General features: G+C 48.7%; 11 protein-coding genes across 11 annotated transcripts; 6 read left to right on the forward strand and 5 right to left on the reverse strand.

Annotated features, from left to right (window-relative positions):
- Positions 1 to 818: 818 nt before the first annotated feature.
- On the reverse strand, positions 819 to 1,985 carry T069G_09416 (amidohydrolase domain-containing protein; the record flags this gene model as incomplete). The annotated part of the gene is made up of 2 exons (XM_056176626.1): positions 819 to 1,243; positions 1,313 to 1,985. 2 exons carry the CDS (start codon positions 1,983 to 1,985, stop codon positions 819 to 821), a joined length of 1,098 nt encoding a protein of 365 aa, XP_056025104.1.
- Positions 1,986 to 2,946: 961 nt separating this feature from the next.
- Positions 2,947 to 3,968, reverse strand: T069G_09417 (dihydrodipicolinate synthetase family domain-containing protein; the record flags this gene model as incomplete). Its single annotated transcript, XM_056176627.1, has 2 exons — positions 2,947 to 3,533; positions 3,611 to 3,968. The coding sequence occupies 2 exons, from the start codon at positions 3,966 to 3,968 to the stop codon at positions 2,947 to 2,949; spliced, it is 945 nt and encodes a 314-aa protein (XP_056025105.1).
- A 1,278-nt stretch (positions 3,969 to 5,246) lies between these two features.
- T069G_09418 (short chain dehydrogenase domain-containing protein) lies at positions 5,247 to 6,131 on the forward strand (the record flags this gene model as incomplete). The annotated part of the gene is made up of 1 exon (XM_056176628.1): positions 5,247 to 6,131. The coding sequence occupies one exon, from the start codon at positions 5,247 to 5,249 to the stop codon at positions 6,129 to 6,131; it is 885 nt and encodes a 294-aa protein (XP_056025106.1).
- Positions 6,132 to 6,456: 325 nt separating this feature from the next.
- T069G_09419 (aminotransferase class-V domain-containing protein) lies at positions 6,457 to 8,075 on the reverse strand (the record flags this gene model as incomplete). Its single annotated transcript, XM_056176629.1, has 2 exons — positions 6,457 to 7,736; positions 7,889 to 8,075. 2 exons carry the CDS (start codon positions 8,073 to 8,075, stop codon positions 6,457 to 6,459), a joined length of 1,467 nt encoding a protein of 488 aa, XP_056025107.1.
- Positions 8,076 to 9,375: 1,300 nt separating this feature from the next.
- T069G_09420 (indoleamine 2,3-dioxygenase domain-containing protein) lies at positions 9,376 to 10,720 on the forward strand (the record flags this gene model as incomplete). The annotated part of the gene is made up of 2 exons (XM_056176630.1): positions 9,376 to 9,693; positions 9,758 to 10,720. The coding sequence occupies 2 exons, from the start codon at positions 9,376 to 9,378 to the stop codon at positions 10,718 to 10,720; spliced, it is 1,281 nt and encodes a 426-aa protein (XP_056025108.1).
- Positions 10,721 to 12,452: 1,732 nt separating this feature from the next.
- T069G_09421 (uncharacterized protein) lies at positions 12,453 to 14,260 on the forward strand (the record flags this gene model as incomplete). Its single annotated transcript, XM_056176631.1, has 2 exons — positions 12,453 to 13,248; positions 13,320 to 14,260. The coding sequence occupies 2 exons, from the start codon at positions 12,453 to 12,455 to the stop codon at positions 14,258 to 14,260; spliced, it is 1,737 nt and encodes a 578-aa protein (XP_056025109.1).
- A 1,123-nt stretch (positions 14,261 to 15,383) lies between these two features.
- T069G_09422 (flavinator of succinate dehydrogenase domain-containing protein) lies at positions 15,384 to 16,105 on the forward strand (the record flags this gene model as incomplete). The annotated part of the gene is made up of 3 exons (XM_056176632.1): positions 15,384 to 15,606; positions 15,672 to 15,853; positions 15,995 to 16,105. The coding sequence occupies 3 exons, from the start codon at positions 15,384 to 15,386 to the stop codon at positions 16,103 to 16,105; spliced, it is 516 nt and encodes a 171-aa protein (XP_056025110.1).
- A 4,438-nt stretch (positions 16,106 to 20,543) lies between these two features.
- Positions 20,544 to 21,284, forward strand: T069G_09423 (uncharacterized protein; the record flags this gene model as incomplete). Its single annotated transcript, XM_056176633.1, has 1 exon — positions 20,544 to 21,284. The coding sequence occupies one exon, from the start codon at positions 20,544 to 20,546 to the stop codon at positions 21,282 to 21,284; it is 741 nt and encodes a 246-aa protein (XP_056025111.1).
- A 992-nt stretch (positions 21,285 to 22,276) lies between these two features.
- T069G_09424 (uncharacterized protein) lies at positions 22,277 to 22,666 on the reverse strand (the record flags this gene model as incomplete). The annotated part of the gene is made up of 1 exon (XM_056176634.1): positions 22,277 to 22,666. One exon carries the CDS (start codon positions 22,664 to 22,666, stop codon positions 22,277 to 22,279), a length of 390 nt encoding a protein of 129 aa, XP_056025112.1.
- Positions 22,667 to 24,665: 1,999 nt separating this feature from the next.
- Positions 24,666 to 25,418, forward strand: T069G_09425 (uncharacterized protein; the record flags this gene model as incomplete). The annotated part of the gene is made up of 1 exon (XM_056176635.1): positions 24,666 to 25,418. The coding sequence occupies one exon, from the start codon at positions 24,666 to 24,668 to the stop codon at positions 25,416 to 25,418; it is 753 nt and encodes a 250-aa protein (XP_056025113.1).
- A 644-nt stretch (positions 25,419 to 26,062) lies between these two features.
- Positions 26,063 to 26,870, reverse strand: T069G_09426 (short chain dehydrogenase domain-containing protein; the record flags this gene model as incomplete). The annotated part of the gene is made up of 3 exons (XM_056176636.1): positions 26,063 to 26,234; positions 26,293 to 26,575; positions 26,627 to 26,870. The coding sequence occupies 3 exons, from the start codon at positions 26,868 to 26,870 to the stop codon at positions 26,063 to 26,065; spliced, it is 699 nt and encodes a 232-aa protein (XP_056025114.1).
- Positions 26,871 to 27,233: the final 363 nt, after the last annotated feature.

A 27,233-nucleotide genomic window follows, 5' to 3' on the forward strand; every position in this document is an offset into this window, starting at 1 on the left:
AATTTACGATTAACCCAAGCTTAGCCCTCTTCCCCACGGGGCTGAAAAGGGAAAAGACAAAGACGAACACGACGTTTACGGCCCCCCGCTTAGCATAGTGATGAAGGGAAGAATATGATTTACCAATGGCGGTTCTTCTTTTCTTTCTCGCCTTCGTCACTCACACTCTCTTCATGTTTTCTTTGGTTTTTTAGAACCGTCTCTCTTTTTTAGATCACATGGTCTTATTTCCTACGATCACCCGACTTTTTCTCTCACTATCTTTCTCTTCTCTTCTTTCTTTCTTTCTTTTATTAGGGTTGGATTTGGAACGGCAAACGGATTTGGAGAGGAAAGAATGAAATTGTACGAAAGCGTGCGCCGGTCGTGTTTCTTCTTTTTTCTCTTAACTTGAAGAAAAATTGCTGCCTGCATGGTTTTGTTTTGTTGGTGATGATGATATCCTGGTTGTGTGTGAGCTGTCGTGTTCACCACGTGTGGGGAGGCTTTTTGATACTTTTCATTTCTTACACTTTCTTCGTCTTCTTCTTCTTCTTGTGGTTGTTGCCCTTCTTTCTTGGGGGGAGTTTATTAATTTAGATGATGATGATTTATGCTGATGAGAATCTTATTTACTCGCTTTTGTGCCTTTTTTTGCGTGCTGTGTACCTTCGTGATGATGAATGAAGCTCTTTTGGTGTAAACGTTGAGCATATGTTTGCTTTTAGACTTTGTGTAAATGGTGTTTTTATTTACTATTAGGTAGATGGTGAGATCTCATTTCACATAGTTCATTAATAAAATCAAGCATAACAACTCGAAAAGAATCTGCCCGCTCCTCACAGCCCATACGCTTGCTTAGCCGTACCCCCAAAGATCATGGCGCGATCCTCATCGGTCAACGACGCCATCCAGCACATCTTCTCAACCACCTCCCTCCACTTGGGCCAGGCCTCGTTTGACCCATCACCGGCCTCGTCCTCGTTCTTGTCGAAGCCGACGGCGCAGACGGGCCAGTCGCTGGCAAAGATGATGCGGGACGGGCCAAACGTGGCGAGGACGACGCCGAGCCAGGGCAAGGTAGACTGGAAGATGTGGGAGGGGTCCTGCTCGCGCAGGGCGGGGGTCATCTCGGCGAAGCCTCCGGAGAGCTTCATGTATGTGCGGGCGCATTTGCCGAGGGAGAAGATTGCGGTGCGCCAGGCGGTGAAGGAGGGATCGGAGGAGACGTTGTAGACGGTGAGGTCGGGCTTGCAGAGGTGGTCTGTTTATGTATTAGATTGGTTAGATGAAAGGGGGGAGGATGTTGTGTTGTAAATGGAGGTTTACTTACTGATGATAAAGGTGACCTTTTCATCGTCGGGGACGCCCTCGTGTGCTCGACCAATCATCTCGACCGTCTCCTCGAGCTGCTTCCGGCCTCTGCGGTGCTGGTCAATGGCCACTTCGAAGACGAAGCCGCGTTTGCCCAGATACTTGAGCCCCTCGATGAACTTGTCCTCGAGCATGGTGCCGTGCGGCTTGTCCTGCAGGAGGTACCTAAACCCCTTGATCTTGGGCCACGCCTCGCCGGCCTCCTCCTCGACTCTCTTGAGGTACTTTTCCATGATGGCCTCTCCGCAGGGCACGGGGGCCCAGGGCACAATGGCCAGGCATAGGGACTTGTCCTCTGGGGAGTGGCCCTCGCCTTCGAGGGGCGTGCCGAGGGCGACGCGCTTCAGCCAGCGGACCTCCTTGAGGGGGCCGTCCCAGCCGGCTTCGGCTTGGGCGTCGTCGCCTGAGGTTATGGCGGCGAGGTCGTTTTTGCGGTCTGTCTCGACGAAGATGAAGCCTAGGAGGGACGGGGCGGAGCGGGCGGCGTGCTTGAACTGGTCGACGGAGAATTGGCCGGCGAGGGGATGGTCGGGGGTGCACCAGGCGAGGTTGGAGAGTTCTGATTCGGGGTAGATGTGGATGTGGGCGTCGATGATGGGGAGGATGAGGCGGTCGTCTTGGGAGGAGGCCATGGTTGGGGAGGTCGGTGAGAGAGAGACTGATGTCGATATCGGGTGTTGTTGATTTAGGGGGAACAGGTGTAGTAATTGTTGATGGAGGTTTACTTGATTCGATTGTAGAAGAGGAGTATGGAGGAAGAAAAAGAAGAAGAAGAAGGAGATATGGATGAAAAGAGATGGAAAGAAGCTGAACCGTATTAATGCAGCTGGTCACATCACGAGCTCCGTCACTCTTCACCCCAACTTTGCTATCCCAAAGCTCTCCCCTTGTCCCCTTTTTATTTACATACTACCCCGCCATGCTAAGAATGCAGCTCCGAGTGGGGAGTGGCTCTTCAGGGGTGGATTGATTTTTTGATAGCGGAGAACAAAAAGATGCAGATGCAGGAAGCAAGAGAGTGGGGGGTTTTTAGATAGTTTTTCAGAAGGAAATGGATGTGGTCAAAAGGAAAAGGGCAACGGAGCCGAGATAGCTTTTGGGTTTGGAGGACATTAACCCGAGGAGCCGGAGGCCACGATGGGATTGGAGTTTTTTATTTATTAGTGGAGGTGAGATTTTGGAGAATGACGATAGCTAAGAGTGACCGTCTGGTGGCTGATGGGGATAGTGGCGCTTGGTTTGGGGGTGGCGGGCACGCTAGGAGTATTTGTTTAAGGCGACGGGTATTTTTGGTTGATGGTTTTGGGGGTTTAGGGATGAAGATGAACCGAGACTATGGATTTGATTGCTTAGATGGAGAAGTGGGACACGGGATATAGTGTATACTGTATTAAAGAGGAACAGATAGATAGACTGCCTATAATAGATGGGGATGTGATTACAAGATGTAATAGTCTTTATGTAATTGTAGCGAGAGAATGGTGCATTGGTATGCTATATCAACTGGTTTGGACATGTTTGCATTGTGTAAGTGTAGTACAGACACATATAATCTACTTGGTGCTTCTTCTTCTATCCTTTTATTTCTCTCCCTCACAGCGAATTCTCAAGCTCAATCAGCCCTCCCACAGCCACGTCCACCTCGCCATCCAACTTGGCCGCATCCACGGTGCTCCCCAATGGCCTCCTGCTCCGGCCACCGCCGTACCCATAGTACTTCTGCAGCGCCGCCTTGATGCCCGCAATCCCCAGCTGGACGAGCGCCCAGTCGGCCCTGCTGAACCGTGTCTGCAGCTCCTGGGCCTCCTTGAGCTTGCCCTCGTCGTACAGCCGCAGCATGTGTTGGTGCGTCTTGGGCAGTAGATTCGCCGTGGCAGCAATAACACCATGAGAGCCGCCGACCAGGCCGTGCAGGAAAAAGTCCGTCTTTCCGGCAAAGGCAGCAAAGGGCCGGCCGATGCGCGGGTCGTGGGCGATGCGCTGCAGCTTGCCCATGTTGCCGCAGGTGAGCTTGACGCCGACAATGTTGGGGTTGGCGACGGCTAGGTTGATGATCATGTCCGAGTCGAGGTCGATGCCGCCGGTGACGGCGGGGAAGTTGTAGAGGACGATGGGGATGGGAGAGGCGGAGGCGACGTCGTTGAAGAAATTGAAGATGACGGGCTTTTGCATTGCGCCAACTGATTGATGATGATGACAGCGTCGTTAGCATTCATCCTCTACCTCTTCAATCACCATCTATCCTCCATAAACTCACCCCAGTAGCTCGGCGACAGCACCAGCGCATAATCGGCGCCCGCCTCCTTGGCCTCGCGGCACAGCTGGATTGTCTCTCTCGTGCTCTGGACGCCGCATCCCGCCACAATGACGGACCCAGGCTTGCCGTGCTCGTTGAGGACTTCCCTGGCTAGTCTCAGCACCTGCTGCCGCTCGTCGTGCAGCATGTGCATGGCCTCTCCGTTGGAACCCTGGATGACGAGGCCGTCGACGCCGCCCTTGGCCAGGCGCGTGAGATGCGCTCGGATTGCATCAAAGTCGATTGTCTCGTCGGGGTTGAAGAAGGCCACGGCGGGGACGTAGATGCCGCGGGGTGGGCACGGGATTGCTGCGGCCATGGTGTTTGTGTGGTCTGCGTCTGCGTCTTTGATGTTGATTTTTTGACTTGGTCTTTTCCCTGGCCTGGACGACTCGATACCTTATACTGCTTTTGCTGCAAAGAAAATCGAGGAATCGGGAATCAAAGAGTCAATTCGGGATATTCAATGAAGCTTCCCTTCGGCTTAAGATATCCCACCTGTCCCGCACCGATTGCGGAGACCATGCCGCCTTGTAAGTGCTAAACACACCATCTTCCCCCTCATCCCCTCCATCCAGCAATGCGTAGTAAATAGCGGATTTTTATCCTGCTCAGCTTGCCAAGCAAATGTGTGAATGGCTCATCTTTCTGCCGCTCCAATTACCACATAGTAACAGGCATTTGCGCCTATGAGCGTGAAGCAACCGCGCCTTTTCTGGTCGTCGTGGTGTTATGTATGTGCTTTTGTACCCCGCTGACGGAGACGGAGCTCGAGTTCCGTCTGCTGTTGTAGTGTGAGAGCAGACGGATTAATGGGCGTCGTATAAGAGATTGTAGGGATGATGAAAAAGAAGCTGTCGAGTATGGAATAGCTGAGTTGAATTTACTCCAACGGAGATGTCGGACAGCCCTCGAGGTACATACATGCTTGCATGCCTTAAACATGCACATAAGGGCACACACACAATAAAAACCACGTGCTGCGGCATGTGCTTTCAAAAAGTCTCAAGCTACCCATATACCGACGCCGTCTGCCTTGAAAACATGCCGCAACAATTCTTTGGTAATCAAAAGCCCAGAAACATCGGCGATAATAAGAGTATGACGCTCCCACCAATATCGCTCACCTCATAGGCTGGCGGACATAACGCAAAATAGGCTAGACCCTAGGATTGCCGGCAGCACCAGCCGAGATCCGGGACGCCAGGGGCCGTTTGGTCCATCGGTCGAGGTTTAAACGCCGAAAGCATATGATGGCGATAAGGCGCCAATAATTCGGGGTTGCCTCAACATTCGAGGGCGGCGTTACTGTGACGTTGTTGATGGAATGAGCTGGAGCTGGAGCCGGTTTGTAAAGACCGATGATGGGATTTCGCTGCGATGGATTGATGGATAGATAAAAGGCCATGAGTTGGCACTTTTGTGCATGGCTTTTTGTTCAGCATCATCAAGCAACTTGAGCATCACTTACAACAACTCTCAAAGCATCTCTTGAAATCATCTCTGAATATACAACAACGAGACACTTGCACAGCTTTTCAACTTATACCTCAGACAAAAACAACAACAAAGCAAATCAACACCAATACCAACAACAATGGCTATCCAACCTGTCTGGTTCATCACGGCCGCTTCCTCTGGCTTCGGCCAAGCCATCGCCCTCTCCGCCCTTCGCCGCGGCCACACCGTCATCGCCACCGCCCGCAACGCATCCCGCATCCAAGATCTCGCCGCTGCAGGTGCCCATACTCTGGCCTTTGACGTGACTTCGCCGCTGGCTACCATCGAGGGCGTGGCTAAGCAGGTCTTTGCCGAGCACGGCCGCGTCGACTATCTCATCAATGCCGCTGGCTACATCCTCGAGGGCTCTATTGAAGAGGTCAGCCCCGAGGAGGTCTATGATAGCTTCAACACCAATGTCTTTGGCACCATGAACACTGTCCGCGCATTCTTGCCGCATATGCGCGCACAGCCGCTGGCTGATAATGGCGTTCGAGGCGTTGTCGCTACGTTTGGAAGTTTGGGCAGTTGGCGTGGTTCGGCGGGTTTTGGAGTCTACTCCATGACCAAGTGGTGCTGTTCTGCGCTGGGCGAGACGTTGGCTGCTGAACTTGAGCCTTTCAAGATCAAGGCGACGGTGATTGAGCCTGGTTACTTTCGCACTGGATTTTTGAACCCGGGCACAAGGGTTTCTTCCAAGGCTCGGGTTGATGCGTATGAGGATGAGAACACGCCGACGGGCAAGACGCGGAGGGCTATTGTGAAGACGGATGGCAACCAGCTTGGTGATGTGAAGAAGGGGGCTGAGGTGATTGTCGATGTGCTGTCGAGCACTGGTGTTGCGAGCGGCAAGGAGCTGCCTGTGAGGGTGATGCTTGGTAGTGATACGGAGAAGGTCGTCAGGGATAAGTTTGCAAGCACCGTTGGGATTCTCGATGAGTGGAGCGAGGTTATTAGGAGCACTGATTCTCCTCTCAACTGAGGTGTTTGAACGAGTGCGAGGTTGAGGAGAGAGAGGCGGAGGTTGGCTTTTCTTTTTTGCATACTGGTTCGAGGGCATGGGCTCAGCGTTGGATATTAGGATATAATAGCATATAGATGATAGAATCCAGTCTTTTTTGTATCTACATGTAGCTGGTGGTAGAATCTACCCTGCATGTGAATTCATAACCCATTCATCCATATCCGATTCCATTTGCAACCAAAAGGTCCCATCATTTCCACATAAACTCTAGTCATGCTGAATACAAACAAATGATAGTAATATAACAAAAAACAAACTCCATGCTTGTGAACCTCATGTTCTTTTAGAGACCCAATGCGCCTCGCAGAATCTGCATAAACTTCCAAACATCCTCGAACCGGCTGTACAGCGGCACCGGCGCCACGCGCAGCACGTCCGGCTTCCGCTTGTCGCACATGACGCCATTCTGCTCGAGGGCCTGGGCAATGTCGTCCAAGAGGCCCTCTCGCAAGAGGACACTCAGCTGCGTACCTCGCTGGGCGGGGTCTCGCGGCGTGATGATCTTGAAGAAGGGCTTGGCAGCGTCAGTCTCGGTGTTGATCTGGTCCAGCAGGTGCTCTGCGTAGGCGGTCAGGACGAGGGCCTTGGACCGGAGATCGCGCATGCTCGTCTTGTTGAAGATGGAGAGGGCGGCGGCAACGCTGGCCAGGTCCAGGGCGGAAGGGTTGGACACTTGATATCCGGCGGCGCCGGGGGTGGGCACAAAGGTGTTGGCCATGTTGAAGCGCACGCGCTTGTCGCCGCCGTACCAGCCGGACAGACGAGGGCGGTAGTTGGGGCTCTCCGAGTTGTCGACGAAGTCGACCTTGCCGTAGCGTTCGTGCACAAAGGCTCCCGCGGTGGCTCCGGGCCCGGCGTTGATGTACTTGTAGGTGCACCAGCAGGCAAAGTCGACGTCCCAGTCGTGCAGCTTGAGCTCGACGTTGCCAGCGGCGTGGGCGAGGTCCCAGCCGACGACGATGCCTCGCTCCTTGGCGTAGGCGGTGATCCGGGGGATGTCGAACAGCTGGCCCGACCAGTACTGGATGCCCGGCAGCAGGATCAAGGCCGTCGAGTCGGCGTGGGCGTCGATAGTGGCGAGGACCTTTTCCGTGGGGATCAGATAATCCTCATTGGGCTCAATCTTGATCATGCTCTCCTCAGGATTCAGTCCGTGCCAGACAATCTGGCTCTCGATGGCGTAGTGGTCGCTGGGGAAAGGTTTCCACTCCAGGATGACCTTGTGCCTCTTGCTGTCGGGCTTGTAGAAGCTGGCCATCATCATGTGCAGGTTGACCGTCAGCGTGCTCATGTAGACAATCTCGCTGGGCGAGGCTCCGACGAGATCGGCCGACTTGTTGGCGCAGTCCTCGGCCATGTCCTGCCACTGCACCAGCGGCGACTGGCCCATGTCGGTGAAGTGACCGTTGACGCCCACCGACGCCCACGTCTCCAGCTGGGCGTTGACATAGTCGCGGACGGCCTTGGGTTGGGCGCCCAGCGAGTTTCCGACAAAGTAGATGCCCTGCTCAGTCTCAGCGCCATTGACACCGTTGGTGCCGTTGGCGGTGCTCTTGGCTTCACCTGCGGTATATGATTAGCATCTTTGTCGTTTGAATTTGTGTCAATGAGTATGCGGAAGTAGTGAGATATGAGATGAGTGAGTGTTCAATGGCTTTGGTGCTTATGTCTGAGCTGAAATTGATTGGATTGGCGCCCGTGATTCTGCTGCTTACCAGGAATTGAGCCATCCAATGCCTTCTTCTTCAACGAGGCCTTTGTAGGTAGAATAAACTCATCGCGAAGATGCCGCAGCGAGTCCTGGGAGTCGAGTTTCTGGGCGAACTGCAGCGAGTTTGCGTCCGCGGGGAACTTGGGAGGGGCGCCGCTGCGAAGCCGCTCTACGTATGCCGGCAAGTCCATTTTGCTGTTGCTGTTGCTGTTGATGTTGATGCTGCTAATTGGTCTATTCCAGCTTCTGAATGAAATCAATGCACGCCTATTCAAGATTCTTGTTGGCGATTGCAGCTTGGTGAAGAAGACGTGAAGGGGCATCTTCTTTCTTTGCGTTTTGGTAATCACACTCACTTTATCTTCCCCAGAGCCCAAAGAGCGCCTCGCTGTCCCGCTCTGATCCGCGTCCTGCCGTAAAAAAAGCCCCGGCGTTTATCGATTGCAAGGGAGAAAAAGGGCGGCCGATAAAAAAAAAGGTTGCAATCCGTGGTTCCGCATTCCGAGATCCCGCCATCCGAACTTCCGTGTCCGGTTTGCCGCCAACGTTTTACGATATCTGAACACAAGAAATTGCGGCACCGGCGAATCAAAGAGACGCACAGACAGCTAAACTTGCTGCTTTGGGTCTTTTAGTGTCTTACACGTGACTAAGCTTGAGTTGCCGTGAAAGTTGCTTCCGCATCAACTGTCACATTTGTTACGGTATATGACGCGGATTTGTGTCATGTAAGTCAAATGACATACAGTAATGTACGAGTATACACTGGACCAACAAGTGCTTATTCTAACCTTTGCTTCATATCAGCTGGATTTTGAGTATTGTATCGAGTAGTGTATCTGAAGTAAAGACTTGATATCATGGCGATGCTGCCTCTTCGTATCCGTGGTATGCTCTTACGCTGGAGGATGAATGCACGTGAATGACCGCATCATCTGAAAACAATATTCATATCCAAGAGTTTCAATGCTCCGAATAAGTGTAGTCAACTGTCAATGCTCTTTCTGGCCGGTGTGAAAGCCGAGTCTACCCCTTGACAGCTCCCGCGTCCATGGCGCTAGTCTCCGTGGATGGAACACGGATCTTCGGATGTAGACGGATCGAAGGATACGATACCATCTCCCTTCCCAAATCGTGATCAAACTCTCTCCTTTTGTTAGACTAGCTGCTGTATTATGCTCCGTACTCCATAGATTGGACCGGGCTAATGACGAATCTTGACAAAGAGAATGATTACTCTTGAACCGTTCCGAGTGTCCACATGGCGTGATGTTTTCCTTTCTTTTCCTCTCCATCCGCTAGGGGACTATTGCTCCCAACTCCTCAACTTCCCCGAGTAGGGTCATATAACACCTTGCTCGCTCGGTCCAGAAGCCAAGTCCTTAATCGAGAGAACACAAGAGAAACTGACAGTCTCATACTGCTTCATATCATCCACCAAACGGACACGATACAAAACGAAGATCCTGTTTCAAACCATCAGTATCCATCATGTCTCCCCACGCTATCCGTCCAGAGGCCTTGAGCCAAGAGCAGACAGACCTGTCCAAATTTGCCGTCTCAAGACACGCCTTTCTCCCTGAAGACAGCCCCCCTAAGATGTTATCGGATTCGTACTATGAGCCGTGGGAACTCGTCGCTCACAACCTGCCAGAGCTGATCAAGGCTGGTCGTATCCATGATGCCATCAGGGAACTTCCGATCCTATCAACTGAGGGCCTCAAGTCCGAAGCTGAATGGCGGAGAGCCTATGTCATCCTGTCTTTCTTCACACACGCATACATCTGGGGCGGAGATGTCCCTGAGCAGGTATGATTGCTGCCCTATCCAATCTTTGGCCGAGACTTGTATGCTAACACAAGATTCTTGCCAGATCCTGCCGCCTTCAGTGACCGTTCCGTATCTCCGTGTCTCCGCTCATCTTGAGCTGCCCCCTACCTTGACCTATGCCGGCGCCAATCTTTGGAACTTTACCTGCAATGGAGAAGACTTTTCCAACCCAGAGGAACTCAGTACCTTGTTGTCCTTTACCGGCACCGAATCCGAGTCCTGGTTTCTGCTCATCAGTGTTGCCATGGAGGCCAAGGCCTCTTCCATCATTCCCATCATGACTCGAGCAATTGAAGCCATCAAGGTCCACGACTATCAGGTCATCATCAAAGCATTGGAAGAGCTGAAATCACATATCGAAGAAGTTGGAACTCTCCTGGAGAGAATGCACGAGCGCTGTGATCCCATGACATTCTATCACCAGATCAGACCATTCCTTGCCGGTAGCATGAACATGGAGGCTGCCGGCCTGCCCAAGGGTGTCTTTTATGACGAAGGAAACGGCAAAGGCGAGTGGAGGAAGCTCCGGGGCGGAAGCAATGGCCAGAGCTCACTCATTGCGTTTTGGGATATCGTCCTCGGCGTCATGCACAAGGGCCACTCAGACAGCAAGGGGAGCTTCCACGAAGAGGCCAGAGATTATATGCCGGGCCCTCATGCTAGATTCCTAGTGCACGTGGCTCGCCTGGGCAGCATCCGCAAGCTTGCACTTGATCTTGAAGATCCTCTGCAGGAAGAAGAGCACCTACTCAGGGCAGCCTATACGTCTGCAGTAGAGACCTTTACTGCGTTCCGACAGAAACACATCAACATTGTGACGAGATACATCCTCATTCCCTCTAAGCAGCCTTGGACCGGACCGACTCGCGTGAATTTGGCAAGCTCCTCATCGGAAAAGAAGGGAGAGGGGCTTACTGGCACCGGAGGCTCCCAGCTCTTCCCGTTTTTGAAGCAGTCGAGAGACGAGACTACCGTTGCGGGCAAGCTTGAGAACTCGAAGCCATGAACGAACTTGGCTGAGGGATTGAAAATTTCAACAATGCATAGACAGGGACGGGCGTTTTGGGTATTATGACTTGATGTTTTCTTTTTTTTTTTTTTTTACAGGCAGGACAGCGAGTGATGGTTATGATTGGGCTTTTGGTGCCCTACTGAAGCAAGAGGATACAGGTATTCGAGCGATTGATATGATACATGAGGCGTGGGGCTGGAATAGAGTTGTCATGATCATGAGCGATGAAACGAGGGGCACTGGATATAGAAGGATGATGTAATCCATGTATATAGGAGAGAAGATATAATTGGTATATATCGGATAGTCTATAGGTATGTAGTTGGCTAAGAGAATTCAACACCTCTCCCCCCAATTCATACAGGATGAACCGACAACCACTCGGCATCGGCGCATCAACACGAGACCATGATGAGTCCTAGCTCTGGCCTATGAGTCAGTGGGAATGAACCGAAGCCCCTCAGTGGCGCTGCTGCTGCAAAAGACTCATACGATACACCATGTGGAGCTGCTAGTAGCATTTCTCGGTTGCAGGCGTCTCGTGATCGATTGCTGCTCTCAAGAAAATTAAGCAGAAAAAAAAAGAAAACGCAAAAGACAGGCCGTCATCCAGAGGCTGCCCGATATGCACGTCACGCATCCTATGAGAGGGCAATCTGCAGTCCAAAGTGGGTGGCGCTCCGGCCTGTGGAGGTGCGATGCCCCGCCCAAAGTTACAGGTGCTGTTAGTGCTCCGAGGCCACTGTGAGCTGCTGCACAACAGCGCCCAGCACCGCGCTAGCCGGCCAATTAGCGGTTTGCCAACGCCTGAAAAACAAAGAGCGGTGACGATTGACGGTTTTTTCATTTGATTCGCATCGCGGCATCTGGTCCCAGGTTCAGGCCTAGACGGGCTTAGCCTCTCCCCTTCGTTGCCTCCCTGCGAATCAGATCGCAGACCCCACACATTTGGTCCAAGAAAAAAAAAAAAAAAGTTTGGGATTGCAGTTCTGGCAAGAGGTACATGGTACAATGTACTTGTCGCGGGGCCTTCAAAACTTTTTTTTTCCCATTCGATTCTCCTCCTCCCCTTTGCTGCATCATCAGCAATCAGCTTCAAGCCCAGACAACGAAGTCGCCCTATAGCCCAGGATTCAACCCTCAGAGCACCCCCAGTCAGAAACTTCGTCGAGCCACAATGCCTTCGGCCGTCGCTGAGCTGTAAACGCCCACTGCGGGCCGTGCCCATCACGGCTCGCAGTCCAGCAGTTCAACGAGCCTAATCAACCAATTCGTCGACGATAGTTTTTCAACAGGCTTTTCCCGCTACAGAGCTCGAATGCTCTTCCAAAGCCCGTCTCTGAATCACAAATCCTGCCAGTTGCCCGCTTTGATAGGGCCTTCAACGTCTCAATTGCTGCAAAAAAGTTTTCAACAAAACCCAATCTTGACAGCTATCACATCTCCTTCCCTCCTTCCACCCCTACTACTACGACAAAAACACATTTACCCTCGACCCCCAATACGCCCAACACTACGTCTACTTTTACTCGAATCAAAAGTCCAGCAGCAAGCATTGAAAAGTTATAGACCACATTTGTACTGAATCGACCTGTTCAACCTTTTATTGTTTTCAGGGGAAGAGAGAGAAGAAAAGGCTCTTTATCACGGCTAAAGTGCTATCAATTACCGACAGGAGAAAATTTCTTTTACTCAAAAAGTTTATCTGATTACGGGACTACACAAAATGTCTCGCAACATTCGTCAAAAGTACCCCGCAACTGCGGCCAAAGCTCAAAAGCGTCGTCGTGGCTCGGACACATCGTCATCCCTTGATCTTTCCGATGACTCGGGCTACTCAGCCGTCGAAGACATTAGTGACTCCGAAGACAACGATGAGGAGGATGTAACGGCGGTCGAGGAGGCAATCATAGTCACAGAGGACAGACCCCGTTCCTCTAAACTTCCTCGACCGCAGTCGGATGAAGAAGAAGAAGAAGAAGACGGTGACGAAGACGATGCTGGAGAGGAAGCCGAGGATGAAGACGACGATGCAGATGTCCTCCCAGATGATGCGGATGATGATAATGCAAGCTGGGCCGGCATCTTGTCCGACGTCGACGACGGCAATGCATCCGATTTCTACCATGATCCCAACGCTTTTGCTTCAGATCCCATTATAGAGCGCCATGTTCGCTTTGATGTGCCGGACAGCGATTCTGATTCCACCGAAACAGAAGATGACCACGCCGATCTATTCCCCGATATTTTTGTCTCGCAAAACTCACTCGATCCCTCGTTCCGTAAAGAGCTTGAGCACGACCCTGATGAATCGTCCGGCTCCAATTCCTTTTGGGACTACCATGGCCAGTACGAGGAAGAGGAGGAAGAAGAAGAAGATTCTGAATCAGACGCCGAAGAAGTCGTTCGACAACTCTCCGATGACGAAACTTCACCTGCCATGCCCACTCCTAGCGCTGCTAGTGTGGTTGAAAATTTTACTCCCACCTTTGAAGAGTCTCTAGAACTGGATGGTTATGAGTGTGAGTATTATCATTACACAAGGTGGAAACCGGCTTGCCCCTGTACCTTCTTGCTAACACCAATGGCTCAGCTGATGGCGACACAACTGATGAAGAAGACATTCCTGAACCTGTCATCCGCAAGAGGACTCGACGTCAGTCTAATACAATGAGTGACGAAGCATCAGACTCGGAGGCAGACTCGCCTGTCAAACCAGAGCGTGGCCAGCCTCGCGTGGGCCGCTTCAACCTAGACCGGTCTGACAAAAAGCCCATTGCTGTTCTCAACCCCCTGACACGCAAGATGATGATCTTCACACCCCATCGACGACGACAGCTGGACCTGTCGCCTGAGCAGTTCAACTTCCCCTGGGCCATCGAGGATCAATCATCACCGCTGCTTAGCAACTCGGCCAACATGATGCTCAGCGCCATGTTCTCTTCCAACACCTTTGGCGACTTTGTCAATGCTCAGGCCATGGGGCCCGCCGAGGCGTTCTTCCCGTTCCAATCCACGGCCAACGGCGATGATAGCTCAACGTCTCCTAGCATGGAAGACGAGGACGAGGAGGACGACGAAGAGAAGCTCAACATCAACGACTTTATTACGTTTGGTGAAGCTGATGATGATGATGAGTCGTCAGGCGACGAAGGAAACGACAATTGGGGCGCATCACCTAAGCGCCCAACCACTGCATCTGGCGAGATCCTGTCACATCTCAACTCGGATACTGTTGGCGCCTTCCGCCGCAATCAAATCAACCAACAACTGATTCTGAGCAACCAAGCGACCCAAGATTCGCTAGCCTTCAGCGGGCCATACAATTACACCGCCCTTCGGGGTCTAAAGTCGGATCGCTTTGACACTGCAGCTGTCCCCCTGACTCCGGCCAGACGGCACAAAAAGCAGCTGAGTGACCGCGCTCCTCTCGAATCAACCTCCACGAAGCGCAAGGCTACGAGCGAGGCCAATGGAAGTAACCACAAGAGACACCGAAGCATCTCTTCGGATGTCAACTTCCTACGGATATAAATACGTATCGGAGGCTAGCTTTGGCAAACAAGGCAACCAAATACGACCGAGGACGGTGCACAAACGTGCCCCTGGCCTCAACACTTATACATTCTTTTCGGCATCTACATCAAAGCATTTCCTTTCCGTTTATTTTTTTGAACAGCTCAAGCCAAGACACGACGTTTCCTTTACAGCGTTTACGAAAGTTTACGTTTTCTCCGCCTGGTAGACGGCGTAGGCAGGATGTGTGGCCTTGGAAACAAGCTCTGTGGTGGTCGGGATACTAAACATGGTTACAGGAGAATCTCTGTGGGAACAAAAGCATTAGAGGTTTCACGTTTACCCAAAAGTTTTTTTTGTGTGTGCTACCCAAGGACAATGCACGTCTTGGCCCTGGGTTTTATAAAAGCTCTTCCCTTGCTATGGCCGCGAACTAATGACTTAATGCCAATCGACGATGGCTGATGTGAAGATGAGTCCGTTGCCTCACTCGAACTACGTCTGTCTCTTTGTCTTCATGACGATTCTGCATTTCTTTTTTGTTTCCTTTGCTTCGTTTCTGTATTCTTGCTACCGTTTCTGAGTGTGTATGTACGAATTGAATTGAAACAGTTGAAATTACCTTTTCTTGCATTTCCCATTCTATGTGCGTGTGTGTGTATGTCTCTCGCTTACCCTTGTCATGTCTAAGGTGACATTGTTACGCGATGAAAAAAAAAAGGCACAGGGATCGATCTCACTGAAGCCGTGAATTTTAAGTCTCAATCCCTGGCAAAAAGTAAAAAAAAGCTAGCAAGGGTGAAGCCGATCTCATGCAGCGATTCAACAGGATCGAACAAACTCGAGCTCCAAAAGGAGCAAAAAAAGAAACAGCCTAGTCCGATCTAGCCAGGACTCGAACCTGGAACCTTTGCCACCGGAAAGCAACGCGCTGCCATTGCGCCACTAGACCAATAGTTGGTATGTGAATTTCTTATTTAGTACTATATGTGGCTCTTCAATTATGCAACCCGTTCGATTTTCTTGAGCAGTAGCCGAATTTGCTAATCGGCCTCGGCTATCGTCATTCCATTTCCAAACCCGCGATTTCAAAGCAATTTGAAGACCGTACATCACAACTTACAATTTACAACTGCCCACAATGTCATTGTCTGTTGGAAATTCTCTGCGTCCTGCAGCTTTCCGCTGCGTTGGTGCGTCTGCCGTGCGCATGCGATGTGCTTTTGGTACGACGGCGTTGCGAAGAAGCGAGAGCTCGACGCCGGGCGAGCTTGGGGTTGGAGAGCTGCAGGGCGCGACGTTTCGCATTGAGCCTCTCCGGAGGGTTGGCGAGGATGCCTCGACTATGCGAGCGAGACTTTTATGTATGAAGAGATCTACAAATGTGTTTACAATCACGTTCAACTGGCTAACTTGTCTGCTTTAAAAGACCAATCTCGGAAGCGCGGAACGCTCGAGTCGGACCTTTTACTGTCTACGTTTGCGTCACAGAACCTGCCCACGATGACTGCTGAGGAACTGCGGCAGTACGACCTCTTCCTCGACGAGAATGACTGGGATATATACTACTGGGCAACGCAGCGGGAGCCCAATTCCACGACGAACCCCTCCGTGACGGAGAGTCCCGCGAGTGCGTCAGCGAGCGAAGGGTTCGAGGCGAGAAAGCAGGATGAGTTGCCTAAGAATCCGCCGAAGGGGGAGTGGGCGCAGACGGTGGGCAACTTTAAGCCTGCGTATAGGCCGGTGCCGCAGAGGTGGAAGGATAGCGAGATTTTGGAGAAGTTGAGGGCGCATGTGAGGAGGAAGAGTGTTAATGGGGGGGAGGGGACGGGGATGGCGTTTATGCCGCCTTTGGAGTCGTGATTCTGACGATGGAAAGGATGAGAAAGAAAGACAGAGAGAAAGAAAGTTATGAATGATAAAAGGGATTTTGGGGGGAATGTAACGATAGGGAATACGAGATGTGTATAACAGACAGGATTAAGTGACGACGGATTGTCACGAATAGAATAAAGGATCTGGATCTTGCATGATGAATTGATGGAGGCTGGTTAGCTGACTACATGCTACTTCGTGGACTTACACAGCTAGTCTTGAAGAGAATATTCGATGTGGGCTATTCTACTATCCCAGGTGAACTACAGAGTATATTTCCAATTCTACTTGGTCAACCGTTCAAGCTCCCTTCGCATAAAAGAAGGGGGCGTATATTTGTGTATACATGAGACTGCAATCCTGGGAACCCTACGAAGGTGAATCTCTCTTCCAAGGTGGTGTAGCTTAAGCTTTTCCGACTAGACGAGGAAATGGCCGACTGACTCATTGATAGGTTGAACCTTCATCCTGTGACTCAAAGGACTAGGAGCAATATGTCTATCTGTGTCATGATACAGCCCGCTATGCATGCACCTTTTTCACAGCATTTTGAACTCCTCTCAAGGCCCGGAGACGACAAATCAAGTCGATTTCCTCTACTTCTATGGCTTAGGGGGGCGTGGCTCTTTCACAGCAGTTTTAACATCAACTCCTGAGGCTTGAAGAGGAAATCACATGCAGTCACACACTCACTCCACTACGGTGGTCGGGACAGGGATGAGGTCTCTTTCACAGCATTTTTAACTCCCCGCCAGGGCCTGGGGGCAGAGTACACACCAAGCCAACTATCCACTACCTACCTAACACCCAGCATCCAGTGCTGCCGTGAACTGGACAACAGCGAGCGCTATTGGGTGGCTTTTTACTGCTGGTCTTTTATGTAATTTTTCGTGTTGGTTGTTAGCCACTCTAGTTGGATACTTGACACGAAGCCACTTTGTTGCAAATGCGAAGCCAGAAGTTGATGCGATAAGAGCTAATGTACACACAAATTACAGTCATGGGAAGAATGTAGTATAAGCGTTATGTCCTTTATCTCCAGGTATGCCCGGGCGATGTGAGTGGTGGAAGTTGCATGGAATCGGTGTAAGTCGGATGGATGGCTCTACTGCAGCTTCAGCATCCGAGATTTGTGTAAAAGTGGTAGCAAGTACCGTTGACATGATGTTTAACAGTGGAGAGAAACCACTAGCTTGAACATGTATATTTGGAGGAGTAAGATCGATGCTGGAAGGGGTTTAGGACGTGCATCTGGGAGTGAGTTGTGCATCTTGAACCCTTGTCTGATTAGCTGCGGGTACTTGGATTTCCTATCTTGGGCCGTCGAGAAAGAGATGGTGGTAGATTTCTAGTGGTGGGTATAAATAAACACGTCTTGGTTGGATACAGTTGGAGATAAATATCAAGATACGACTTGTCTACGTATTGATCATATTTACAATATTGTATTTGTAGAAATAGAGAAATATACTGGGGACATACACACGTGTACATGTATGCAGTATGCAGAGAGACGCCCTGCATGCGAAGCGAGGCTACTCCTATCTTGCAGATAAAAGTCACCGTGCTATCACTTATCGTTTAGGTGAGACGAGAGCCTTCACCGTTATCATCAGCCACGCATGACTCTTCTCTCCAATCTGAGGGCGTTGCTTTAGGTGTGCGCAGGATGCGGACGTTTATTCGTTGCTTGGTTGTTTGGTGGCAATCCGGTGGTGTTGCGGAACGGCTACCCTGCAGTAGTTGATGATGTATGTGTGGGATTTTGGAAGATCTATGATGGATTTCACCGACTGGGGGCACCGACGGGGGGGGGGGGGGGGGTTTGTTCAGATATTATCGTAGTTTCAATATAATCTTGCCCATGGTACATGATTTACATGTTGGTGAGCAACTAGGCGCTGATCATATGGCTATAGGCAGGTACAAGAGGAGAGTAAGGTAACCGCTATTTGTTGTCATCAAACTGTATGATTCACCAATGTAATGCGTTTCATTTCTCTACATATCCGATCATGTTATAAATATGAATCACTATTTTGGTTATAAGGTTCTCTGCAACTGGTAGTAGTGTTGCTAGCACTAGTAATATGCTTCAAGTCTCTTTTATTGCAACATATTGTAACCATCTATTCATCCGATATTCTCAATTGTAGTTGGACAATTTAATACTTCAGAATTTAGGTGATAGCATGTCTAGTGTCTACTTTATACAACATACAATTCCCATTTATTAAGCCATCCCATCTTTCGGCTCTCCAGCAATTGAAACACAATTACCGTACTCTGACTTGTGTACATGTAGTGTTAATAAACTGCTTCCCTATAGTCTGCTGGCCATTCTTTGGTGTCTAATCCTCGACTATGGCCGTTAAGTGTTCTTTCAAACCTCATCTCCGAAAGTTATCCGAATTTTGCTACCTGATTTAATATCGATACTTCGGACCCTAAGAGGGGGATTCGGGAGATCTTCTTTGGGGGCTGGATCTCGTCTCTCGACAGGGTGATCCGAACGACCTCCTTCAGGTTTAGGGTTCAAATCCTGTCCTTCGTGAGAACGACTCGGGCAATTTGAACGACTTCGTCCACGGTTGGGGTAAAAATCCTGTTCCTCCTGAGAACGACCCGGGCGGCCTTGTCTGTGTGTAGAATCTCGTCTCTCACGAGGGCTATCTGATCGATTCCGGTTAGGGGCTGGATCTCGTCTCTCGTGAGAACGACTCAGGCGACCTTGTCTGAGTTTGGATTCTTGTCTCTTGTGAGGGCGATTCGAGTGACTTCTTGGCTTAAAGATATGTCGAAATTTTGGAAATGTTGGCCGTTTAACTGGTGCAGAAAGATCTCTCAATGAGCCCTCGGCATGCAGAAAAATGGTCTTTAGCATTCGCAAGAGTTCCTCCTCATTAACGGGCTTTAATAAGTGCTCAGGTTTGAAGTCATCAAGTAGATCTGTGTTGTATTTCGCTTTATCTTCCCTGATTCCCTTGAGGATCAAGGCTCTGTCGTCATCGCCGTCTTTAGAGTTACTAGGAAACAACTCCTCAGTGGGAAACACTAGACATACAGCGTGCAAATCGTGGTCAATAAGAGCTCATATGAATACAAGGAGACGATATAATCTTACCTTTTTTTGTATAATAATCCATAAGAGCGGATAATAACTGGATTTGATGTGATATTACGATGCATGCGACCTCGTTGTTGACTTCCCCGTAGAGTTTTTCCGTTGGTTTTACTCTTCTAATGTAAGCTTTCAATAGTTTGAAGTTAATGTAGTGATCCCAAAGCCCAGGTTCACCCTTCATTTTAACGTAATTAAATTCATGGAAGATATCTCCGACATGATCGAGAGATTGTGAGATAGCGTTACAAAGAAGGGGCATTGTATGCAGACCGGTATTGTATGCCTTTGGCAACTGTCTGAGAGAGTCAAAAAATAAAATAAAATAAATACTCCTTCAAGACTTTGTTAATTTTATTCGGTGCAATTGGTGATCATTTATACTGGTTGCGCAAAGGGACTGCTGAAGACTTCTGCTTGAACAACAGACAGCGGGAACAACAAACATCGAGGATGTGAACAAAGGAGAAAAAGCGATTCACTGCAAACAATACATAATCGTTTGATAGGCTAATTTTGGAGTGTTCCTTTGAGTTTACTGCCTATTTGTGAACATATTGTTTCAGTGTTCTTCATGAACACCCATGCTATTGGATGCATCTGCTTTGCCTCTTAAGCCTCAGCGGCTGTGCCAACAAAGAACTTGCGCATGCGACGCTTGCGTGCTCTACCGCGCCTCAAATGATGATACCACTGAACAAATAATGACCACAACCAATGACAAACGCTGGTCTTTGTTCTGAGTCCGTTCATCAAAGCCTGTCTGCGCTAGGGAGTCTTTCATCCTGTACTGAACAATGAAAAGTCATACGTAAAAGTGACTTTTTCATCTACTTTGGCCACATAAATACCGACATTCGTCCTAGTCGAGTGGCTAAAGACTATATTGCAGCAAAGTTCTTGCAGTTCTCTTGCGGAGAGGATTAAAGACATTGGGAACTCTTCCACTCGCGTATATCGAATCAACCGGCCGAGAATCCTCAAGCAAGTGTCGCAAATTGCATGTCAAAAGACCGAAAAAAATATAACTTGGATTAAGAAGGCTACAGAAGCACTTCTCTTTGGAGTGTGCAATCAGCTAAATGTGCGTGATCCTTGAACTCTGATTAAAGCAATCTAAGAACTGATGAAGGGTATCTGGAGATATAGCAGCATATCATGAGTCAGACCAGTGAAAGCATGGAACAGAAGCCAGAAATGATAATTTCGCAGGAGGATTTGTTGCTTCTGCTAGATCCTAATGCTGTCGCTATGCACACTGCTTAGAAACAAATTCTCAAAAAAGTACTACACATTGGGTTACCCATGGTGGCAGAGGCACAGAAACGTATCGAATGGCTATTGACAAATAAGAACGTCAACCATTGGTTTTCATCAACCAAATCACAGACAATTCTTGTCAACGGCTATGGTTCCTTGGAGCGCGTTACAACAATGTCGATTTTCTGTGCTATGCTCGCACAGAGCTTAAACTCACCTGGCTCCCTCATCGTCTTGAGTCATTTCTGTGGCCTTCAGATGCTTGACAGGAACTCACAAGATGCAAAAGAGCAAAAAACGAGCGGCTTGTTAAGAAGCCTTCTGATACAACTTCTGGCGCAGTGGAAATTTCCCAATATTACTTGCCTCAAACACGACTTCATAGAGAAGTTGAAGAGAACCAGTCCGAATTGGAGCTCTCGCCGACAAGGGCGTCTTTTGCGTCGCCTGGTGGCTGAGCTTCCCAAAGCGACACCCATCTTCATCATTATTGATGGCACCAATTATTACGAGATTGCAGACTTGTGCGATGTCATGAAAGAAGCGGTGGAGGAAATTAACGAACTTCTCTCTTCAAAGAGTGTGGAAACAATGGTCAAAATATTAATCACGAGTCCGACACGGTCATTTGATCTCATCGAGTACTTCAAAACTAATGAGATTATCAACGTGCCTGAAGACATGGATGACACTATAACAAGATTTTCTGAGTCCAGACTTAAGCTACAGTTTGATTCTAAAGTGGAAGATTTGAAGCACTCGTTGAGCAGAAACGAGTACATGTGAGATATGTCCTTGATGGATTACTAAGGGACATATATCCTTGGGAAAGAATGGAGCACATTGCTAGAGATATTCAGCGTCATGGGATAAGCCTCTCGTGGACTGATTCGAGCATGAGGAGGAATTATTATGAGGAAGTATGGGAGCCAACGTGTGGGTTTTGATAGGTTTCACGGGTGCTAGTGACGGAGAGAGTAGACCTGGTTATTCTGGCGCCTCTGTTGACTCTGGGGGTCCTGGAAATGGCCTTAATGACCTCTTTAACCAGTCAAACAGTCTCACCAACTACGTTACCAGAATTCATTGTGAAAAGTACGAGTTATGAGATCAGACAAGTTATTGTGATTTTTTTTCTTTGTTCTTTTATAACTTAAATTTATCCTTCGTATGCAGTTCCTTCGCGACGAATAGAGCGGCCTGGTCAGCTTGAACGCCATCAAATTGACAAACGTTTGGATTCTCTGGAGCGCAGCCGAGGCCTACTGGACTAAATGCGAATGGGTTTGGCCATAATGTTGTGACCGGATCGTGGATGCATGGCTGAGTGCTCATTAGAAAGAATGATAGTAATACAGCAAATTTCCCGTCCAACAGAGACGCTATCTTCATATACCCAGTTTGTTATAGTTTGTAGTATAAACGAAAGCTAAGCAAAATTCAGGGTAAAGGCTAATAACAAAATGTTTTCAAGGCTACAGACGCATTCAACAGACTAAATTCCAAATGTTACTTGAGTTTTCTTCGTAATCATTGGCTAGGAAGGTACTTTAGTTATCTAAAAGAGTGTAGAGAAGCGAATTTGCATGTTTAGTTACCGAGACTAAAGTCTGAAGCTTCTGATAGTTTAAGTAGATTAATAAATCGCATGAATGATCTAGTAATCTCCTTCTAATCAGTTCCGACATGATTTTGATCTAGAACTACACACTCCGCAGGCACATTCTTATAAATGTGAGAGTCGGGTAATGATAATCTATCATTATGTCAAGGTTTGTTTACCAGCGTTGACAGCACCAGTAAATTGGCTCATAGAGAAAAGGTCCGGTAGCGCAGGATTGAGAAACCGAATAACAGTTGTGAAAATTGCCGCCCTTGGTCCATACAAAGCCAGGCTTGCCGCTGCTGTCACAGCTGTTGATTCCATTGCCGGTGCCGTAGCCTGGGCCACCGCTGCAAGGGTTGCCTTGAAATTCGTTCTGGGAGAGACCAATATCACCACAGTTGTTGGCGGCGATGACCCATTCGTCCGTAACCAAAACGTTGTTTTGTCCTTGCCATTGGTACACCTGCTTGCGGCCGACGCCAACTTCGCCTGAGTTGCAGATAGCATTGGCGCCTTGAAGGTAGCCCAGTGAAAGGAAAGTAACAGCTGTCGAGAACCTCATATTGATTGAGAGCTGATGGATGAGTTGTTTGGAGTAAAAAAAACAAAAGGGATAGAATTGAGAGTTAAGAGACAAGCAGAAATATAACTGTGAATCAATCGGTTGTTGCGAGAGTCAGATTGCTCATATTCTGCTTGATCCATCCCTTTCTTAAGTGCGCCCTTCCTTTCCTTATATACTTCTTCTGTTCATGTTGCCCCCACTGTTAATTTTCTCATTTCACCATCCCAGTGATCGTAAGATCATTTATGAACTCCGGACTCGCTTCGAATTCGTCTTAAAGCGGCATTGAGGAGCTGGGTAAACCCGTTTCTAGCTTTCGCTTCTCGGTTCCTAGTTCTACTTCCACGGCTATAGACGTAGCTAGAGTAATATATATTCTCCGAGAAACATTTTAAGTTAGTTCATTGATATGGTGGAGGGTCTGGATTGTTTAGATGGAATCTAAGAAGCTGATGACCTGACTTATTCAGAAGATATGACTTTTGGGTTACTTCAATTAATCTCTGCAATAATCTTGGCTCCCTATACGATATCTTACAAAGCCCGTTGTGAAGATAAGCATCCCATAAGTTTCCCAATAGTAACACGATAAGCTCACATCAAATATTATACAAAGCTTGTATGATATATCTTCTATTGGTGATCTTTTTCCAACTGCAAGATCTATTCTGGACAAGCAATCACCGCGATGTATTCTATAGCCCAAAGTCACGTATAGAAAGTTGCCTCTGCCAGCTGTAATTTAGTGTCTTAATGGGCTGCTTATTTCAGTAATTTTTTCCGAGGAACATCTTCACCGGTTTGTTTAGTAAGCACTAAAATCTTATATCTTATTGATAGCTGGGGAACGTAATCTAGATCTACCCAGCTGGTTGATCAGGCAGTCGCTTATTCTGCCTCTCTATTACAGAGGCGGCAACATAATTCATAACTTTACTGACTTTTTTCTCTTTTAATCATAAATATATATCTCAGCGGAGTGATAGTCACAGCTGAAATACTTGACAGGTATTAAGTAGCATCTATACGCAATGATTTTTGTACGGCCATGATAATATCTTCTGGGGGTATAAGCTTAAGAAAGAGCCTTAATTTAGAGACTATATTTCGCTAGCTTAGGCAGTACTTGGGTATGGTTTAGGGGCTACTTGTGTTAAAGCAGAATTAGCTTAGGCATTCGAATGAAGAAGGCAATCTGAATATCAGAATTCGGGTGGTATATTCGGCTGTTGTACTAACCACCGCTGGGTACCAGTCGTCCTGTTACATATATACCGAGTCTAGACGGCAAGGATTTCCTCACTCTGCTAGGATCTTGAACCCTCGTTGTTTTTTACCAGCCACATTATAAGTGGACACCTGACATTAATCTCACGCCATCTAGTTTCCAATGTTCCATGCCTACTCCCTAGTCAACTAGTAATGACTCGATTGTTACTGTATACGCTTTCGGCCAAATGGTTTGTAAGCCGCCCTTAAACTATAGAGGCATAGCATGTAGCTCACCGTCTAGAGACGTGGAAGTATTGAGGGTTATCTACCAGAGTTGTCTAGGACATGAATCGAATTCACTACTCAACTCCGTACCTACCCATGATGTCATTTTCGCGCCCTCTTGAGACTTTGCGCCCTCTTAGGACTTTACGCCTTCTTAAACTTTGCGCCCTCTAAGATTTCACGCCTTCCAAGTTGTCGCGCCCTCCAAAAACATCATGAGAATTATTAATGTTTCTTGGTAAGCCAAGCCTGTCGATGCCAAAAAGGGCTTTGTCTTGAGCTTATTCATCAAGATGAATAAGTCTTGTGTCTTCTTGTTGGTGAAAAAGCCTGTCGATGCCAAAAAGGGCTTTGTCTTGAGCTTATTCATCAAGATGAATAAGTCTTGTGTCTTCTTGTTGGTGAACAGTCTCAGGACTATATCTACAGCGCTTCGCATTCTACTATTTAGGTTTCAATATTCATCCATCTACTGCATTTCCACTTACAGTAATCCATAATGGCCACTACTTCTCAGGAATCTCGGCTTCTTGACCGAGTGATTGAGGCACACGGCGGATTGGACCGATGGAATCGTGTCAAGTCCATTGATGTGACCTTCAACTTTTCCGGTGCTTTTCTCGAATTAAAGGGTTATCCCGGTCACCATCAACCAACCATTACTGTTGACATCGAGAAGCTTAAAAGTGTCATTCAAGGACTTCCAGGCACCACCCCTGACAACAGAGGGTATTTCGACGACGATAGGACGTGGCTAGAGGCAAGAGATGGCTCGATCATAAAAGAATACAAGAAAACTCGCTCCTCTTTCAAAGACCACGTCCGTACCACTCAATGGGACGATCTACAACTCACATACTTCATTAGCTACGCGATGTGTAACTACTTGTCCATCCCGTTTCTCTTTATTCGCCCCGATTTTACAAGTCGTGAGCTGGAACCGCATACGGAGGGCGGGGAGAACTGGCGCGTTTTGGAAGTAACATATCCGGATGGGTTTCCGACTCACACGAAAGTTCAGAAGTTTTATTTTGATGACAAATATTTTCTCTTGAGGAGGATGGATTATGTCACAGATGTTGCGAAAGGAGTGGCGGCTCATTATTGTTGGGATCACAAGAATATCGATGGCCTGATTTTTCCGACACTGAGGCGGATTGTCCGAAGAAATGGAGACGATGCCGCACTCAACGGGCCGTCAGGGTTTTTGATCGATTATACCAATGTAGTTATCCATGATAAGTCAGCTTAAGTAGATCTGAGCCTCATGTCAAATGGAAAGTTTTTAGTGACAACGAAGAAGTTTGAAGTAAGCCATACGATAGTAATAGAAATGACAATATTATATAATGACTGGTCGAATAGACTATACTATCAATTTCTTGCTATTCGTAGTATTAAGTCATTCTTAAATAAGGATCGCACTCTCTCTTGCACTCTCTGCACAAACCCGTCAGGCCTTTTTCGGCTGTTCGCGTTCGCCGATTGATCTAGGAGCTGTATGATGCTGTTACGCCTCTTCTTCTGAGCCAGTGACCGGACAGTCTCGTGATTCACATGTTTTGCATCAATGTCGATGTTGCCCGTATCAAGAGGCAACCTCACTGCTTTATCACGGCCAAAGTGGACGGTGGCTAATAAAGGCGTCCAGCCGTTTCCGTCCGCCCCTCTATCGATCAACAACTTGATGACATTCGACATACTGTATATGATGGCGTGTCCGTCCACATTCATCTGTTGCATTTATATCGGCCCCTTTGTACAGTAAAAGTTCTTTGGCAACCAGGTTGCTATGTTGACTGCTGTAAATGGATGGTGTGCAACTCTCTGTATCTGCCATGCTAGAATCAGCTCCACATATACTATCTTGTGTACTGAGTGGCTCCTGCGACAACACTATAGTCGATAGGGGCCGAAGTCCTTATATCCAGCGCCCTTGACAAAGGTCTGCAACCATGGGCCTTGCGTCTTCGCCTCTGCGAGCTCGCAGAAGAGCTTTGCATGTGCCTCTCCATCAATCTTAAAAGCAGCTGAGCCATCTGCCTTTCGTTCATCGACATAGTAAAACCTATGCAATGGTCAGTCACATTCACTCCAGCAGTTAAATGATAGTAGGAATTACATACTTGAACCCTTTGTCTTTGTATTCAGAAGCGGCAGCCATCATCATGTGCGCAGATGCTGACTTGCCAGCACCGGATTCCAGGAACTGCGGGAGCGGCTTGACGTTTAGTATGTTGCCCGTAAACGCGAATACCTTTGGTGCATTGGCAGGGAGCTCCGCGAAGCCGAGCACGGCCTGCTGTGCTGCGACAAAAACACTGGTATTGTTGACAGTCATGTCTCGCTTGAAAGCGTCCAACGGGATCCCAAATGGGTCGCCCGGGGAAGGGAAGGTCGCGGCGCCGGCTACGAATGCTTAGCAGGTATTCAGTTAGTGTATCTGGTGCTAAGGCATACCGTTGTATATCACTACGCTCGGGATTCCCAGCTCGCTCTTAACCTTTACAAAGGCATTGACAACATCGTCGGGGTTGGCGAAGTCGCTTTTGATGTTAAGCTGACTGCCTGTGCTGTCTGCCTCGTTCAGTGACCGGGCTGCGATTGCAACCTTGTAACCTTTGGAGGCAAAAGCCTTCGCCGTTGGGAGGCCGACTTTAGGTCCTGCACCGAGGATGAGAACGACAGGAGATATTCCGGGCATAGTTGGGAATGAATGGGAGAGGCCAGACCGTGTGCAGTCGAGCAAGAAAGCGAGGTGCCTTTATCTGCTTTATATATGCTTCCATGTCTTCGCATTGAGGCAAAGAAAGGCACAGGCAGTGATCCGAGACGGTGAGGGTTCTGCTTGTACTGTTTGTAATGGAAGCCATCACGGAGCTGGAGCAAGCCTGTATGCCTATTTTGGCTAATGAGTGGATTCTCGCCGGTCCCCCGGCCCCGGACCCGGAGCCTTCGGAAGGTCCGAACTCGATTACATAATGTTCAATTCCGTTCCTTACCAATGTCGCAGTTACTTCTTTGAGCGGCGGTGATATCCATTTGCTGCCTCAAACTCCTATCATTC

This window comes from Trichoderma breve, chromosome 6 (genome assembly GCF_028502605.1).
Source record: "Trichoderma breve strain T069 chromosome 6, whole genome shotgun sequence".
NCBI classification, from domain to species: domain Eukaryota; kingdom Fungi; phylum Ascomycota; class Sordariomycetes; order Hypocreales; family Hypocreaceae; genus Trichoderma; species Trichoderma breve.